Here is a 20,144-nt window from a genome sequence, read left to right as displayed (position 1 = left end):
TTTTGATCACAAAAATTGCAGCTTTGAGCTAAGGAACAAACTAATCCAAATTTATCTGGCAGTGTTGTCAAATTTTCGTTTTTCAATTAAATAATTGATATAGTTTTCAATAGCGTTTTCAAAAGTAGAAACAATGCTTTGATTATATTTTTAGATGTAAAATTGAATTTGCATTCAAAAAGGACTCCACAAAAAATCGATAAAGTGCACCGTTTCCAAGTTATAGCCGCTTAATTTTTTTTTAAACAAACCTTCAATGTTTTCTGAACTTTCGACAAAAAAAGTTTTTAAGAATTAAAAAGAGTTTTAAGTGGCTATAACTTAAAAAAATGCACGAAATCAGATTTAGTGTGTTTTGTTTTTTTTTTTTCAACGTATTTTAGAAATCATGATTTTTTCGAAAAATTGGCAACACTGCCAATTTTCGTCAACTTGTGCCATAGCTCAAAAGATTCAATTTTTTTTCACCTTAAAGATATCTGGAAATTGTAGTTTATGCAACAAGTTGCAAAAAGAGGATTTTTTCAGCACGAGTCGTACATTTATCCAACGAGGTTCACCGAGTTGGATAAATACGAAGAGTGCTGGAAAAATCAAGTTTTGCAACGAGTTCCATACAACATTTTTTGCAATTCCAAAAAACACACACTGAGTGAAATTTTAAGTCAAATTTTCATGTATTTTGTCAATAAATCGTTTAACTCAAAAAAAATGTTGAAAAGTGTTACTTTTCGAAACAAGTGCTGAAAAGTTCAACTTTTCAGCACCCATTTGAGTGCTGAAAAGTAGAACTTTTCAGCATTTATTTTGAAAAGTGTTGCTATTCGATTCTGTTATTTGTGGAACAGAAAAGTAGGCTATTTCGTCGTTCAAGAATGACAGGAAAAGTGAGTAGTTTCACGAAAGAATTTCAAAAAGTTATTTTCCAAAATTCTTGTTTTGCGCGATTCAATATCTAGTGTGAAAAGACGAATTTGCTAAAGGTACCAAATTGATAGGAAAATTCGTTCTCAACATATATATTTGAATATTGAATATTGTTATAGCCTTTTTGTATTGACATCTACCAAAATTGTATGGACAAACAATCGATGCAACAAATATCTCTTTTGGACATAGAAATGGTTCACACAAAAAACTGCTAATTCTCCGGAGATTTGCTTTTTATTGCCAAAAAATATATGTTCATGGAAAACTCAGTAAAGTGAATTGTAAACTATTTAGAATACATAATTTGGGACAACATTTCCTTCAAAGCATTTTATGATACTATTTGCTTCAAAACTTTAAAAAATATGCTTAAAATTCAACAAGTGATCGTAAATTAATTTTATTTCCAACCATTCAATTTTTGAATATTTGAGATTCTACATGTGTTTTTTGTTGTTGATAATTTTTACAAAATACCGTATTTTACGAAAATACTCAAATTTTATAATTTACAATACGGGTTTCAAACGAAGCGAAATTTGCTATGCATTATCAAATTATTAGAGTCTTTATTGGAAAATACTGAAATTTTCACGAAATACCGTATTTTTCGAAAGTACTACAAATTTCATAATTTGAAACATGGGTATCAAACGAAACGAAATTTTGCACGCTTTTTCACTTTTTTTAATTTTTTTTTTTGCAAATATTTTTTTTGAGTATATTTGTAAAAAAAGCGCAATTTTGTGTTTTTTGGTATTTAAAAAAAAACATTAATAAGGTGATATCCATATTGCATTTTTTTTAATTTTAGTATTTTCGAAAAATGCGGTATTTACTGAACATTCTACAGTTTTTTTTATATAAATTTCCATTTTATTTTGTTTAATTTATGTTTCGTATATATTCTCTTGATAAATGTTTTATCTTCAAGGTTTTCTTTATGTCGGTTTCCATTCGGCTAATCAATGTTTATTTAATTGGTTTCCTTCTGTGTTATTTTTAAATGCTTGTTTTATTTTTGGCTTTTTTATTTTTTTTTATTTGTTTCATTATTAATAATTTTGTAATTATTTTTTTTTTGTCAAATCGTTTTCCATGTTATTTTTTCATGTTTACTGTTTTGTACTTCAAAAACAAACAAAAACTTTTTTGTTTACTTTGATAGATTTACGATTTATTAAATAGAAAATGTGTGAAACCTTCAAATTTTAAAAGTCAGGTCCGTCAATTCCAACTTTTCTGCTAACGGTCCCCACTTCCGAATTGCTCTTCCCTCACTATTTCCCGCACTATTATCAAGTCGATCACCGGCCAAGCCAATACAGGAGAGAGCCTGCGTGTAACGACTCTGAAATAAGAGGTCGGAAATTGAATCGCGCGAAATGTAATTAGAACAAAACCCCCCTGGCTCTCGACACCAGTGCACACGAAACCAGAGGCCTAACTGTTGTTTTTTTTCCTCGACCAGAGTGGAGTAAATTTCGTACGTGGCCAATCGAAGGCGCATCTTCAGGTGGAAACATTTCTTTTCCATCTAATCAGCCGAATATCTATCTCCGCCACCACCATTCAACTTGTTTTCAACTGTTATCTAATGGATTTTTTTTTTTGTTTTCTCTCTTTGGCTTTTGCAGGTAATTTGATGGAAGAGTTGCGGAACATTCGATTCGATCGGACGCTCGGTTGCGGCGGATGGCGGTGATCTCACAGTCTGGACGGAGATTTGGGTTTTGGTTTGTGGTTTATTGGATTTTTGGGAAATTTTCGATAGCATTTGTTGAACTTTTTAAAATGTCTGTGTAATGAAATAGAACTTACATTTAAAACCCTTTTGTGCCTATCATTTGCGGAAAATTTTATTTTTTTCTGTTTTGATGTTGAGTTGCCAATTTATTTTTATTTTAGTTACCTAATTTTTGGTTATTCTTTATTTTAGTCAAATTGTCCTTTGTAAAAAAAAAAATTGTCCTTTGTGAAAATTCTGAAATTTTCAAACGAAGCGAAATTTGTCATGGATATTGAAATTACTAAATTTTAAAAAATTACTGTATTTATCGAAAATTTAAAAAAAATCGAAAATACGTTATTGAGCCTCGCTAATTCTATCGTTTACAACCTTTTTAGTTTCCTTTACACTTTATTTTTTATTTTTATTTTTTCACAAAATACCGTATTTTTTTAAACACTTAAATTTTCAAAATTTACAAGAGTTATCATACGAAGCGAAATTTGTTTAGCTTTTTCACATTATTGAAGTATTTTTTTTATAATAATATTTTCACAAAATATCGTATTTTTCGAAAATACTTAAATTTCTAAAATTCTGCAACATGGGTATCAAACGAAGCGAAATTTTGTATGCGATTCCACAAAATACCGTTTTTTTTCGAAAATTCTGAAATTTTCAAGCGAAGCAAAATTTGTCATGCATATTGAAATTATTAAATTTTCACAAATTACTGTATATATCGAAAATTAAAAAAAAATAATCGTTAAATTAAAAAATTAAATCGAAAATACGTTATTGAGCCTTGGTAATTCTCTCGTTTACAACCTTTTTAGTTTCCTTTACACTTTTTTTATTTTTTTCACTAAATACCGTATTTTTTTAAACACTTAAATTTTCAAAACTTACAAGATGGGTATCAAACGTAGCGAAATTTGGTTAGCTTTTTCACATTATTGAAGTATTTTTTTATAAAAAATAATAATATTTTCACAAAATACCGTATTTTTTCGAAAATACTTAAATTTCTGAAATTTTGCAATATGGGTATCAAACGAAGCAAAATTTTGTATGCGATTTCACAAAATACCGCAAATTTTCAAACAAAGCGAAATTTGTCATGCATATTGAAATTATTAATACTAAAATTAAAAAAATACTAAAATTTTCACAAATTACTGTATTTATCGAAAATTAAAAAGAAAATCCGAAATTATCGTTATTGTGCCTCGATTATTCTATCGTTAACAACCTTGTTAGTTTCCTCATTGCATTTACGTGTTTTTTTTTTAACTTTTCAAGATGATATAGTATTTGCTAAAAGGCCTCGAAGAGTTTTTCATATTATTTGAGCTTTGATTTAGATATTCACATTTTAGACTTTATTCTAGATTATAGAGAAGTTGAAGATTTTTTTAAATTTAAACAGTTGCTTATTTATTTCTTTTTGTGTCAATCGCTCGACCTTGATCAGGGCTTAGGCACAAAAACCTTGTGAAGTTTTTTTTATTATTAGCAATTGTTTTTCTTCTTCAGTTCAGTTCAGTTCAAAATTATCAGTTTAAAAGAAATTGTTTTGCCTAAAAGTTAACAGTTCTCCTATTTTTTTTAAATATATTTTCTGATTTTGTTTTGTTTTGTTGAGTTATCTTTACTTATTAATTTTCATCATTTATTAAGACATTTCAATTCCTAAGTTGTTATTTAAATATTCTCATTTTAATTTTAGTGTTTTTAGTTATAAATCTCAAATGAAATTTGTACTAGCTTAATTTTTTAACTTTTATTTATCTTTGAAGATGCCATTTTTAAATACACAGTAAAAAATTGTGTAATTTTGAAAGGTTGAATATTACCTCTTGATATGATATAACTTTACCTCAATTTAGACTGAAAAAGTGAAATTACACCAGAAATTACACATTTTCAGATGTAAAATTACACATTTTTCCTGTTATAAAAGATGTACCGTAAACTGGGGTAACTTTGATAGGTTTTTCAAATGCCCGTCAAATTAATATCTAAACATTTTTGAGAATTTTGATTATGTAAGCATAAGGGGATAGGTTATTATCGAACATATATCTGGAGTTTTTTTTGAAAAGGACCAATAAACCAAATTTCCAGTTTTTGCTTTTTGGGTGTTTTTCAATACCCCTGACTCAAGGCGGTTTCAAAAACATCCAAAAAGCAAAATCTGGAAATTTGGTTTATTGGTCCTTTTAAAAAAAAACTCCAGATATGCAAAAATGTGACTGTTACATTGGTATATCAAAATTAGTGGCCAAATCAAATTTCTATCAATGTCACCCCGGGCTATCAAAGTCACCCCAGTTTACGGTACCCAAGATGTAGATGTAGCAAAATAAAATTGAAACAAAGCTAACAAAAAAATCTGCACAGTGAAAAAATCATGGTAAAGTTACATCTGGGAAGATGTAACTTATCATGATTATTTCTACTATGTATATTTTGTTGTTAGCTTTATTTTAATTTTATTGTGCTTGAATTAACAAACTTTTCTAGATCATGTTGAGTTTTTATTTTATTGGCTTTTGATTTTTAAACTTTTTTATTTGAAATTTTTAAGTTTTTCATAATTTTGATTAGTTTTTATGGTATTTTTTTAAACATGTTTGAAATCATAAATCAAAATTCTAAACAAATGTGAAACGCTAGATAAAATTGCTAAGTATTTAGCATAACAATCTTTAAAAAGATGAAAGTTAATAATTGAATGTTGTAACATAGGTTGAAACTTTCACAAACAAATAAAAGAACTATTACTTGAATGAATGAATGCATGATAGAAGAAAAATACAAACTGAAGTGTTGTCAATAGAACAAAAAATGCTTAAAATGTCATGGAAATTGAAGTAAAATAAAACGTTTAAATAATAATAAAAGAATGGCTGTACAGAATTAATTCTTTATTTTAATTAGGCTATAAAAAAATATTTTTTTCTAAAATCTGCAGTATCAAAAATTTCAAAAAAGGTCGTTCCTTGTTAAGCTGTTTGGTTTTAAATCTTTGTTATAGTTAAAATCACACATTTTTACTGACTTAAAAAATGCACTCATTCACAGATATAAAATTACCATTATAATTTATTTACTGTGTAAGATGAATTATTTAAAAAAAATCTCTTTAAGTTGAAGGACTCTTCTAATTAAATTGTATTTGCTTGTGGCATAATTTGCTTTTTTCGAATTTCTTCAATTATATTTTTTTCTTATTTGTGATTCAGGCAAACTGATTAGGTATATTTTTTTGTGAACTGTTTGCTTGACCTCCCAGAATTCTTTGATCAACCACAGCTTGCTCGAGGGTAGTCATTGACCCGTCCAACGTCTACGACATTGAACCATCATCGCAGCACAAATCACAGCCTCTGTCTTTGTGTTATTTTTTGCTTCCGTAATACTCAGCATGCTTTTTTACCACTATACCTCCCAGCAGTGGTCAGTGGCATCCACTTCAATTGGTAACACCTTATTATCGACCCAATCTCTGCTCAGCTCTTCTGCTCCGTCCAGATCTGCTGAAGATCTGCTGATGAGCCCCACGCGCCACCGTACAATTTAGCACAGATTGCTCAAGACTTGGCGAAAAATAGCGTTTTAATTTTTAAGCCCGTTGCGGTGCAGTGGATTAAAAAAGTACTCGCCAACGCAAGAAACGTCATTACTTTTTGTTTGCTTTAAGAAACCGAGTCAATCGAGTGACTTTACAGTGGTGGGTGTAAGAGTCGCGTTGATCATCAACGATCAACAGCCTGCCTTGCTGTTGTAGTCGTCGCGGGTATGTTCAGCGAGGTAATGAAATTTAATGCAAAATTTGTATGCTTTCTCCTTTATTGCCACTTGGTGGTGGTGGCAGCGGCGGCAGCGATCGACGTCAGAGTCTGACAACTCAGTGTGTGTGTGTTTGTTGTTGTTGTTGTTTTCTTCTGCTCGGGGAGTCCACACAATTGAGAGGCGGCTCAATTGGCGTCCGTCACACAATGCAAAGTGGGGTGATGTTGGGTTGAGCTGGAGGAATGTTGAGCGTTGAGCTCTCTGTTGTGGTGATGATGAGCGTAACGGGGAGGGTTGGCTGAAGAGGGAAGGGTTGCCAGATAAAATTGTACAATATGTTTCATTTAACAAATATATATATAAATTTAAAGAATATTGCAACAATTTCTTGATTATTATAATACCAAAATTCTGCTGAAAGTAATTTAAATATTTAAGAATTTATTAAAAGTATTTGTTAAAAAGCTTCGCGTCTGTTTTCGATAATTTCTACAATTTTTTTAGATGTAGTAGTAATTTTCTATAATTTACAAAAAGACAATTAAACATCCAACATCTACCGATTCCACAAATCGATGCCGTAAGCCGTTTCAAAGCTTTTGTCTAACATCCGTTCAAAATTTTCTCAAAAACCTAGGGAGCCAAAAACGTTGCTTAAACTTTGAGTTTTCGAAAATAAAACTTGCGCAATCCATTATAAACTGTTCAAACTGACAAAAAGATTTTTCAAAGGTAATACAAGAAAACAACAAGAACAAGAAAAAGGTAAACTTACGGGAAATTGGACGAGCTTTCCGGTAAAAATATTTACGAGACTGAAAAACCAAGTCTGTCATATAGAAATTGACAAAAACCACAAAAAAAACGTTTTTTCAACATTTTCATTTTTAAAACCGCTGTATCTTCCCAAGGATTGGACATAGGATAATGGTCAATATGGAGACTTTTATGTAAAATTGTCTGGAGAATCGATTCCCACTACAGGTTTTCAAAAATTTTGACGTTTAGACCACTTTTCAAAAATACAGTTTTAGTTAATGACTTTTATATTTTTTTAGAAGAGACATACCATCCTGCATTTTTCGTCAGTGCTTTGGTTATATTTGGGCTATTTCCTCAAAAATTTTGAACGAAAATAAATCGTGACATCACCTTTAAATTTAAGTTTAAGACTTAAAAATCAAAAAATCTCATAGATGTGGCGTGTATTTTTGTTTCAATGTATTTTTTTCAGAAAGCCCGTCCAATTTCCTACAAGTTTGTCTTTTACCACTTTTTGATACGACGCAACGGCTTCGAGATACAGTAATTTTTTAAAATACAAAAATATTTAAATACCTTACGCCCTTCTCAAATGTTATTTTCGAGTACTCAAATCAAATTATTCGCTCTACAGCATTGCCTTGGCGTTCTCGATTGCGAGATTCCTACTCGAAACTAGGTGTTCGAAGGCTTGATTGTTGAGGCAATTGCAAACCTCTTTTTACACCTTAGCTTCCATCCACCCCGGGATTCGAACTGACGACCTTTGGATTGTTAGTCCAACTGCCTACCAGCGACTCCACCGAGGCAGGACCCAGGGAGACGACTCCTACACCTGGACTGAGCTAACGACCTAACCTTTTTAGGTTAGTCCGGGACCAACATTTACTTCCCTTCCGACGGATGGCGTGATCAGACAAATCTCGTCTCGAAAAATGCCACCGGGACCGTCTGGGATCGAACCCAGGCCGACTGGGTGAGAGGCAATCACGCTTACCCCTACACCACGGTCCCGGCTACCGAGTACTATTTACTCCATATACACAAAAATGGCTTATATAGGCCTAGGATAACATGTCTACAAAGTTTCATTGAAATCGGAGAGGGTCGGGTACAAAAGTACCAGAAAAATTCCTGATTTGAACTGGAATTGCTCTTTCATAATTTAGAAAATAATAAAATGCCAAAATTTTCGAATGATCGTAAATTTGTAAAATGAAAACATTATTATATATTTTATTTTTGCAGTATTTTTTGTAATGTTCGAGACTACCCTAGTAACATTTTTAAACTTACTGGTTTTATCATGGTTCTGACAACCCTCATACGACCTAAATAGGCTTTTATGGCCTACTTAAAACCTAAAATGTTACTAGGGTATGCCTCTACGCATTTTCTACCATTTAAATGCCAATGGTAGCGTTCTATCGCAGAAAATGTGAAAACAAGCAAAAATGCAAAAGTGAAAAAACTGAAAAAGACAAAAGATAATGATAGTAATTGGTAGAATAAGCCAAATACTATCAAAAACAAACATAAACTAAACATGATAATCGCAAATATAAATTCTAAAAATGAAGCAAGAAAAATAAAAAATAAACAGGAGAAGTAAAGTTTTTTGCAGAACAAAAGTTGCCCAAAAAGACCCCTAAAACGATAAAAATTAAAAATCGATTTAAAAATGTAGGCAGTAGAGAGTTAATTGAATAGATTTGGCTAGAAATGACCTTCTCTGACGCAACTGAGAAATTAAAAAAAAATTAAGTCTGTATCTCATAAATTAATTTTTTAGCCGACACGAAAAAAATACGAAAAATGTAATTTTTAAAATCTTCTTTTGGCACTATGAATTGAATTCCAAAAAGATTCTTTTTTATTTTAATTTATTTAAGTGGATATTTAATGCCATCTTTTCGGAAAATTCCAAAAAAGGGCAACAATCTTTGACCAAGTCCTGATTTTTGAAAAAAGAAATAAAAAGATTTTGCAACGAAACTCAAAAAAAAAGAAAGATCAAAAACAATTTTGACTTCAGCTTTTAATGTAAAAACAAATTTGAATTTCCAATCAAAATGTACTTTTGTGGAATTTTGATAAAGTGACAAATTTAAAATTATAACTATTTTTTGGGTAACCTCTTTTAACCTCCCTCGCAGTTTTTAATGTTTTGAATATGATGCCCATGTTTGCCATTTTTTATTTTTATTTATTTATGTGTGCAATTTTAAAAGAAATATTTTTGAAAAGCTGAGATAATTCCCTTGACTTTTGAACATAACTCTGGCCTTTAATTGCTGTGATATGGTCATGCAAAAATAAAAAAAAAACAAGGGAAATGAGATTTTCTAAATATTTCTTAAATGTTCTGAATAGATGGCATTTTATGGGTCCAAAATTAAAAAAAAAATAGTGTTTTAATGGAAATCAATGACAATGACAATCAAAATGACAAAAAAGATTGAAAATATCAGGTTAAAAGATACCGATTTTTTTCACCTGTTCTTTTTTGTATGGGCAGCTGCCAAATTTGTATGGAAAATGGAAAATGGCATGAAAGAACTGGTTGAATTGGTTCTTTGGGCATACAGAAGGCGCTCAAAACCTATTAGCCTGGTAAAAAGCGTAAAAAATATTTTTTTTTTGAAAAAGGTTATACACCACAATAGATGAATGGATATAATTTTAAATAAATAATTAAAAGCTGTGTTTTCTTACGATTGATTCATTACGGTTCTTTTACAGGATTTAAAAATCCATGTTACCTTGAAATTTCAATTTAATTTCATTTTTGTCACCTAGCATAAAAAAAACAGAAAAATTTATATTGATTCGGTTTAACCTTTATATGAATTGAAATTTTGATTTTTTTTTTCAAATATAAAATCTTCTGATTTTCTGGAGAGGAAGTGAACAATAAAACTAAATAGGTTGATTCGTATGGATAAATCTTCTTATTTTGAAATAACTGAGTATTTTTTTTTGTAAATTTAAAAGATGTAAAATTGAAGAGTTCAATATTTTCTATGACGAATTTAGAACAACCGATGACCAATTTAGACTAAAAAAATGTAATTACTCTGGAAAAGAGGTAGGTTACACATTTTTATAGGTAAAATTACATATTATTTCTAATAAATGTACTAATAAGGAGATGTAATATTGCCATGATTTATTCTACTGTGCATGTAAATGAACGTTAACAAATAATAAACAAAACATAAAAAGGTAAATAAAGCAAACCAAAAGCGTCTCTACACAGAAAAAAATGTTAAACTTCGGAAGGATAAAATAGACAATAATCAAAGCTCGATAATTTAGAAGTTTTCGTTTTTGCTAACAAAAAATACATTTCGGAGATTATTTTTTAACTTTTGGGTAAAGGCAAAAAACAAAAACGAAAACGAACTCGTGGGTTAAGAATTTAAAAAAAAAAATGTTGATTTAAAACAAGTATCATGGGTGTTGGGCTTATCTAGTTTGCACAAAGCTTACCGTAATGGAATACGACCTTTACCAAAAATTTCAAAAATTCTTTCTCCATCGTAAAAATTTTGCGAATCTTCCGAAAATGTTGCCAACACTGCCGTTTCGCATGCATGATCGCAGAACGATCTTCAGAGCTCACTCTCTCTCGTTTACCTCTCTCCCGTTACCCGCCACTCACCGATCTTCTCTCCGCTCGCTTCGCTCACTATTTTCGTCACGATTGCGACCAAAGGTGCACCTCTTAGTCATAACAAACTTCGCTGCAACGCAGACCATTCAGGTAGGGTTCTTCAACGTTTTTCATTGAGATATCGACAAAACAAGAGACTCTTCGTCCCGGAGGTGACTAACTCTGCCGAAGTCGCCGCAAATTCCCTCGCGGGAACTCAGAGAGTCCGTTGCAACGAGCGAAACTTCTCGAGCGCGAGAGCGCGAGCAACCCCATTGATTCGGTGAAGTTCCCTTCGGGCCGGTCGCGTGAGTCAGACGCTCGTTGGTTGCCAGTTGAGCAATACGCGTGTGAGGTGGAGGTTTCCGTGTCCGCGACTTGGCCTCCCTTTCTCGTTGTGTGTGTGTGTGTGTAGGTGCGCGCGCGTCCGTGTGTGTGTTCGTTACGCGTGCCGTAGAACATCGCGAAGCGATGCGATGTTCTGAAGTACGGGGTTGACAATTTGTTTTGATTCAAGGAGCTCGACGACTGTTCTGGAATTTTTGAGTGGCTAGCAATCAATGGACGATCTGCGCTATCAGTATTGGTGAAGAGAGGAGTTGATGCCGTTGGACTCCGTTCCGGCTGGGTCGTTTTCATTCAGCTGCGCTGAACACCCCATCGTTTCATAACGTTACGCCACGGTGACCACGGCGCAGGCTTGGTGAAGAATACGGTGCGTTACCCGCGTTGGGATATACATCGGAAGCGGAGCGTTGAGTTGGGCCGGGGAGTTGCGGTAGCCGACAACAGGTTGTGAGAAAAACACAAGCAATTCGAGGGAGTCGCTGTTGGTGAGGCTGTTGTTGTTCAAAGGTCGTCGCTTGGAAGATGGGAAAATTAGATGATTGGTATTAATTGAATTAGTGATTGTGTGAAAAAAAGTAGTCGGGGAAACAAAATCAGAGCTGAGCTCAAACGAGTGTGCGGAAGTAAAGGTCGAAGAAAGTGCGCGCACAAGCTTTAAGCTGGTTACACGAAGAGTGCGAAAAAAAAGTTGCAAAGGTCTTGCGTTGGTGTGTATTTGGGGAAGAGGAGAGTTCGTGCCCTAACGAGTGTGAAGTGAAGTTGTCGAAGATCCGTCTCGATGGAGCATCGAGATCAACGACCTGCTGTGGTGCAAATTACTGCTGAACTTCGACCGGAAGCATTCGCGACGAATTCGGCAGGTTAAGGAAGACAAGTCCCGGATGTGTTACGGAGCTATATACTCAAAACAAAATCTGTTCAAAAGTAGTTCAAGATTGTGGATATTCGAAGATCGCCCCCAGTGATCTCCAACCCGGCACGTGGATGTGATTTCTGAATGGTAATTGTCTCCAACCTGAGCAATTCTCTACGAAATCGGTCTTTTTTCTTCAATTTTAATTTTTGTATTTTTTAATCCGGCTGAAACTTTTTTGGTGCCTTCGGTATGCCCAAAGAAGCCATTTTGCATCATTAGTTTGTCCATATAATTTTCCATACAAATTCGGCAGCTGTCCATACAAAAATGATGTATGAAAATTCAAAAATCTGTATCTTTTGAAGGAATTTTTGATCGATTTGGTGTCTTCGGCAAAGTTGTAGGTATGGATACGGACTACACTGGAAAAATAATACACGGTAAAAAAATTTGGTGATTTTTTATTTAACTTTTATCACTAAAACTTGATTTACAAAAAAACACTATTTTTAATTTTTTTATTTTTGATATGTTTTAGAAGACATAAAATGCCAACTTTTCAGAAATTTCAGGTTGTGCAAAAATCACTGACCGAGTTATGAATTTTTTAATCAATACTGATTTTTCAAAAATCGAAATTTTGGTCGTAAAATTTTTCAACTTCATTTTTCGATGTAAAATCAAATTTGCAATCAAAAAGTACTTTACTAAAATTTTGATAAAGTGCACCGTTTTCAAGTTATAGCCATATTTAAGTGACTTTTTGAAAATAGTCGCAGTTTTCATTTTTAAATTAGTGCACATGTTTGCCCAGTTTTGAAAAAATATTTTTGAAAAGCTGAGAAAATTCTCTATATTTTGCTTATTCGGACTATGTTGATACGACCTTTAGTTGCTGAGATATTGCAATGCAAAGGTTTAAAAACAGGAAAATTGATGTTTTCTAAGTTTCACCCAAACAACCCACCATTTTCTATCGTCAATATCTCAGCAACTAATGGTCCGATTTTCAATGTTAATATATGAAACAATTGTGAAATTTTCCGATCTTTTCGAAAAAATATTTTGGAATTTTCAAATCAAGACAAACATTTTAAAAGGGCGTAATATTGAATGTTTGGCCTTTGTGAAATGTTAGTCTTGATTTGAAAATTCCAAAATATTTTTTCGAAGAGATCGGAAAATTTCACAAATGTTTCATATATTAACATTGAAAATCGGACCATTAGTTGCTGAGATATTGACGATAGAAAATGGTGGGTTGTTTGGGTGAAACTTAGAAAACATCAATTTTCCTGTTTTTAAACCTTTGCATTGCAATATCTCAGCAACTAAAGGTCGTATCAACAAAGTCCAAATAAGCAAAATATAGAGAATTTTCTCAGCTTTTCAAAAATATTTTTTTCAAAACTGGGCAAACATGTGCACTAATTTAAAAAAATGAAAAACTGCGACTATTTTCAAAAAAGTCACTTAAATATGGCTATAACTTGAAAACGGTGCACTTTATCAAAATTTCAGTAAAGTACTTTTGATTGCAAATTTGATTTTACATCGAAAATGAAGTTGAAAATTTTTACGACCAAAATTTCGATTTTTGAAAAATCAGTATTGATTAAAATTCATAACTCGGTCAGTGATTTTTGCACAACCTGAAATTTCTGAAAAGTTGGCATTTTATGCCTTCTAAAACATATCAAAAAATAAAAAATTAAAAATAGTGTTTTTTGTAAATCAAGTTTTAGTGATAAAAGTTAAATAAAAATCACCAAATTTTACCGTGTATTATTTTTTCCAGTGTAGTCCGTATCCATACCTACAACTTTGCCGAAGACACCAAATCGATCAAAAATTCCTTCAAAAGATACAGATTTTTGAATTTTCATACATCATTTTTGTATGGACAGCTGCCGAATTTGTATGGAAAATTATATGGACAAACTAATGATGCAAAATGGCTTCTTTGGGCATACCGAAGGCACCAAAAAAGTTTCAGTCGGATTAAAAAATACAAAAAAAATCGAATGACCGAAATCCTAGAGAACTGCTCACCTGCAAAACAAAAAAAACATCGCAAATTTTAAGCTTATCTTATCGGGTGCACCGAAATCGCGAAAGTTCGAGTTCTGCGCTGCAACTCAAGACCGCTTCTGCGAACACCTGGCGGTGTCGGTGTGTACGACTATCTCGTAGGTTGGATGTTGGTCACGACAATTTATACGTGCAGCCCGTGTTTACTACCCGTTCGTGGACTATCTGTAGCTCTAGCTAGAAGTTAGAAATTAGCCTTGGGCTATATCAGCGGAATTGTGATGACTCGAGAGTCGAGTTTGTTCAGCGGGGTTTTTTTTTCGCGTTGTTTTGCCTCTTGGAGGACAAGAAAAGTGCTCTATCTCGGTGGGTTCGTTTGGAATAGGTTTATTGCGGAAACTTGACATCATTCTGATTTGTTGGGGGAAATATGGCTGAAGGTGCAATAACTTACCGGTTTAACATTCAAATTATTTTTTATCAAAATTTGCTGTTATTTCTAGCTAATTTTTTGTCAGTTTAAATTTTGTCTTCAGTATGATGTTCTTAAATATAGTGATAATATAACGGCAACGCCGGAGAATTCCGGCGAAATTAATTTTCTTGATCGGCACTAAAATAGCTAACGAACAATGAAATCAACTGAACTTTACAAAATAAATGATATATTGCGAGTTGAAAATTGAACCTTATAAGTTTCATATTTTTCCTAAATATATTTGCAAAATGTAAAACAATAATAAAATGATGATCATTCGACCAGCTTCTGATGTAAATTTAAACATATTTTTCTGACACAAAATCTAGAACGACAATTTGCTGCTAAAAAAAACAACATGATTTTACATCACAAACGGGTTAAAAATTACATCAGAAGGTGTTATTTACATCTTTTTCTATGTAATTATATCTGCAACGTATGAATTTAGTAAATTTTACATCAAAAAGGTAGAAAAAATTACAAAAAAAATACTTTGTGGTGCTGCACGTCAAAAATTCACTAAAATTGAAAATATTTAAAAAAGTACATGTTGAAAATAATTTAAAACGCATGGAAATGTATTTTAATTTATTGTCAGCTAATTGCATTAAAAATGTCGTTAGAATTTTTAAATAATTTCTTTTGCCTTCTTTTTTTTTCGACCAATTTTGAAAGGGAGTGGGGGTGAGGGGGATTGGGGGTTACGAACACTTTGAAACACTATTTGCAACAGACTAATAACGCTTTGAGTTTTCTTGAGTAAAATTGGAAACGTACATCAGCAAAGTAAAATGCACATCTTTTTTAATTCATACAAATTGAAAAAATAAAATGTTTAAACACCTACCGTTTTTAATCATGTTGTTGAGTTTTAAGGCATAACTTTTGTATAACTATTTTTGAAAATACTATTTCCTCGATTCTAAGATCAAATCGCATGTTAAGTTTTATTTTCGTTATAGCACGTGTAAATTTACATCTTTTAATGCAAAATGCCATCTTTCTAACCAAAAGTCAGGCATCATTTCATTTTCAAATATCGCTATAAGGCTCTGCTAATTTTATTTCATGTTTTGTGTTCAAAAAAAATAAGGGGACAAAATAAATAATTATAGCAAAAAAAAAAAATACGTTGATAAAACATGTACAACCGGTTGCAAACTATTTAGGATACATTGAATAACGCTCACTTCTGTATTTGTAATCTAATAATTTATTTTGCATAAAGCAATTTGCGATACTCTTTTCTTATTTTTTGAAAATTAGGACTTTAAAGTAAATATAATTTGGGAAATGTTTTTAGTTCCGTTATTGTTATTTTTTAATTTAAAACGTTATTTTATTCTTTTTCATTTAAATATATTTTTGGAAATTTTTTAGTAAAATTTTTTAAGTTTTATCTTGGCTTTGATTTTTTTTAAGTTGACACTGCACTGTAAAAAAATGTGTAAATTTGGAAGGTGTAATTTTGGAAGTTTCAACATTACCTCTTTTATGATGTAATTTTACCTCAATTTATTTATTACACCAGAAAAGTAGTAAAATTACACATTTTCTTAGGTTAAATTGCACATTTTTCTGACATAAAAAATGTACCCCTTCCCAGATGTAATATTACCATGATTTTTTACTGTTTAGTTGTTTTTTTAATTCTTTTTCACGTTTTACAAAAAAAAAAGTTTTTAAAAAAAAACTTTTTTTTTACTTTTTCCTTTTATTTTATATGATTTTGACAGTTATCATTTCTGGAGTTTTTTTTTTGAAAAGGTCCAATAAACCAAATTTTCAGTTTTTGCTTTTTGGGTGTTTTTTAATACCCCTGACTTAAGGCGGTTTCAAAAACACCCAAAAAGCAAAAACTGGAAATTTGGTTTATTGGACCTTTTCAAAAAAAAAAAAAAAAAAGAAAAAAACTTCAGATTTATAGTTTTGTGAAATTTTTTAAGAGTTTGTTGTGTGGAATATTTTCGTTTTGACTTCTTGAGTTTATTTGCCCTTTTCTTTTTATTGTGCTGTTTGTTAGATGATGTTAGTTTTGTAACGTCGTTTTCTTCATGTTATAAGGGTTTATTTTTCTTTCAACTATACATTTTATGGATTTGACTGTATAAAATTTGTGGAGAAATTTTACAGTTTTAGAATTGTTTTTTTGATTCAATGTTGTTTATCATTTAGTTTTTTTTACGTAGTTTTGTTGAATTTCAGTTTAAGTTAAATTTATTCTTCTTCCTATTGCTGTATATTCATTTTTGATTTATTGATTGTTATGCTGTGTTTATTTTAATGATTTTTTAACGTTTTTTATTTGTATTTTATGACTGCTCTTTATTTTTTTTAGCTTGAATCAAGGAAGATAGTTTTTTTTGAATTTAATTGGGTATAAATTATATTTTGTATTGTTGTTCTTATATCTTGTTTAAAATATTCGTTCCCTACTTTTACCTATTTTTTCGAAGCACTGCATTTTTTTGTATTTATCTATAAGTTATAATTTAAACACTATTTGTTCGACTATTTAAATCTGTTTTCTTCTATTTTTAATCTATTTTCTTCTATTTTCTAATCTTTTTTCTTCTATTTTTGAATTTTCTTCTATTTTTTTTAAATCTTTACATTGTTTAACTTTTTGATGGAAAATTAGTGTATTTTTTTAATTTGTGTGTTCTTTAATTTTTGAATGATTCCATACATTTCTCGCTTACTTTTTCAAAATGTCGTATGTACATAGGAAACCCTTGGCGCATTGTATGTATTGAAAAAGTACTCTAGTATTTGTAGTTTAGTTTTCTAGTGTTTTTTTTTTTTGTTTAGCAGAATAATCTTATTTTTGAATTCATTCAGCATTTAAAAACAATTTTGAAATCCTAATTTTAATAATATTTATAAAGTCGCTACAAATAAATTCCAGACTTGATTATTCAAACTCCGTGAAAAACTTTCACTTTGGATAGTCAAATCTAAGGAATATCGAATTAAGAAAATATGACTAAAACATTATTTGGGAATTTTTAAATGATGTATATTAAAAATATTTTTTCAATAAAGTACCAAAAAATCTATAAATCACTCTAATTGGGGCTGAACAGAAAAAAAGTCCGAGAAATATATGTTTTTTTAATTCGATTATCCAATGTTTCTTTGAAGACCTTCGGATAATTCGGATTATAATTGAAACAACTCTTTCAGATAAGCTACAAATTTTGAAGATCTAACATCCCTATCTGAAGTGATGGTCGATACTGTCGAAAATGCTGTTTCTTTTCGGGTTACTCAATCTTCTTGCAAATAGGGTCCTCAAGCCCGATGCTATTTTTTAGGTAGAAAACTCGACTAAAAACCACTTCTGATCACTTTGTTTCATTTCAATGCAAATAAATAAATTGTACTCAGAAGAATAAGCTTTATCGTTGTGAACAATAATATCACAAATTTATGTTTAATTTCAGGGCCCAATTCTTTAAATTTAGTCTTCTCGCTGAATTCTATCTCTCAAGATCTTAAGGACAACCTCCCTCTCAATCGTCCTTCGCCAGTTCTGTTCACGACTGATTTACAAATCAACTTCCACTCGTTCAAACCGTTCGAAAACCTTGCCCAGATCATGATCAACCCCTCATCGCCGGCTACCGGTGGTGGTGGTCCGCCAATCCGTCCATCAGCGCGTGTCTCGCCGCCGGGCCTGGAATATCCATCCATCCAGCCTGCGAGTCCAAACACTGACCAGCACCACGCGAAGAGCTAATCAATACACCGTGGACTCCGACTCATTTCGCAACCGTCAGTCAGTCAGGGTGAGCGTTTCGCGTGTCTTTAGTTGAGGCAAAATTGCCACACCTAATTACGGCTCTCCTCGTCTCCCCTAGTGCTGGTTGGTGGACAAATCGGATTAAAAGGTCAGGTTACTCCGCGGTGCTGGATTTGTGCAAGTAGCCGGACTGATGGCGGACAAAGAAAGACAAAACCCATAAAAATGCGCCAAGTCACGTTAGATGGTCGTTCTACACAAACTCATGGTCGATTGCGCTTATGCAAGTCCGGGAATCATCCCGATTAGAGGAAATGCATTCCCGGACCCTGCTGGGTCGACACGTAACGTAAACAAATCCAACCCGGTCGAGCGGTACCGTTGAGATGATGAGCTCGTAACTGTACCGCCCGAATTTCACTTGGAAATTTGACCACACCAATTGGAGATATCTGTTCTAGTGCGCTTCGCTGCGTGGAACCGGGACCGGTCGGCCTTCTGGCCCGCCAGAAATCCAGGAAACGTCTCTCTCTCGGCAGAAGTCGTGCGGTAGCGTGTGATTATTAATTGCTAGGTGTTACTGTTTATTCAACGTTCCGCTCCAAATTCTACCGAACTCCTCTCCATCGCGCGATACGTGCCGTGTGTGTTTGTTTTTTCTTCAACCTCAATGTGTTCCATGTGGAGAAGTTCTCCACTTCTTTCCCCACTTAGCTTGTATTCACCACAATAACGGTTAGATCTGAATTTGGAAAACACAGCTGGAAACGGCTCAATTCTGAAACCGCGATGACGACCTCCACCCCGAATCGTTGCGGAGTTCAGCGCAAAAGTCGTCGTCGCTGCGCTTCTTCAAATCTACTGCGAGTTCTCACGATCGGTACTGCCGCAGCTGCTGCTAGCAATGACCGCGAAAGGTTACTGGAGCGAAACCTTGGGTATAGGTTTTGCAGCTACCGCTGCGGTGTTCGGATCGATCAGCGAGCAATCGATTGATAAGTAATTATGTGGTTGGTTAGATCGAGAGAGAAGTGGTTGGATAGAGATGATGGGAAGATTCGAGTTGGGTTAGCAATTCTTAAAACTATTGACAGTAATGACAGTTGACAGAGGTTGTTAGTGGTAGATAATGAAAAGCAATACTTACATGAGACACGATCGACTGGAACTTGTTACACTGACTTACCTGCATTTTGGAACTCAAAATTTGTACGACACCTTCCCTAGGGCCTCGAATCTGACGTCCGTATTTGGGAAGCTATTACACCAATCATACGTACTTACCTTGATTTTTGTGTCGAAAAGGTCACTTGAACTACTTGATGTTGACGTCCGTATTAGAGGAGAGATCGATTTTTCAACCGGATAAACGTTGGATGAAAATGATCAAGAAGGGCTTGGGTTATTAACGCTTAATATTATTGACAGTCATGACAGTTGACAGAGGTAATTAGTGGTAGGTAATAAAAATCAATACTTACATGAGACACGATTACCTGGAACTTTAACACTGACTTACCTGCTTGTTGTAACTCGAAATTTGTACGACATCTTCCCCAGGGGCTCGATTCTGACGTCCGTATTTGAGAAGCAATCGATTGTCTTAGCAATTACACTAACTATACGTACTTACTTTGAGTTTTGTGTCGAAAAGATCACATCAGCTATTTGATGTTGACGTCTGTGATAGAGAAGAGATCAATTTTTCAATGCTCAAGAAAGGCTTGGGTTAGTAACGCTTAATATTATTGACAGTCATGACAGTTGACAGAGGTTGTTAGTGGCAGACAACGAAAAGCAATACTCACA

The 20,144-nt window shown here is 32.8% G+C and overlaps 1 protein-coding gene across 4 annotated transcripts in view; it reads left to right on the top strand.

The window, feature by feature from the left end:
- The window catches only part of LOC6053324, a 185,094-nt gene that overhangs the window by 40,485 nt on the left and 124,465 nt on the right, over positions 1-20,144 (top strand). For 2 of the 4 annotated variants that reach the window (XM_038249569.1, XM_038249561.1), the window contains exon 1: positions 11,199-12,222. The exons of the other annotated variants lie outside the window; for them this stretch is intronic. In XM_038249569.1, coding sequence (XP_038105497.1) covers positions 12,220-12,222 — 3 coding nt within the window. In that variant the 5' untranslated portion in view covers positions 11,199-12,219. Of the gene's footprint in view, positions 1-11,198; positions 12,223-20,144 lie in introns of those variants that run through there. 4 annotated transcript variants of the gene reach the window in all.

This window comes from Culex quinquefasciatus, chromosome 1 (assembly GCF_015732765.1).
Source record: "Culex quinquefasciatus strain JHB chromosome 1, VPISU_Cqui_1.0_pri_paternal, whole genome shotgun sequence".
Classification (NCBI taxonomy): domain Eukaryota; kingdom Metazoa; phylum Arthropoda; class Insecta; order Diptera; family Culicidae; genus Culex; species Culex quinquefasciatus.
Note: the sequence above shows the minus strand (reverse complement) of the source record. Positions and strands in the feature narration are given on the sequence as shown.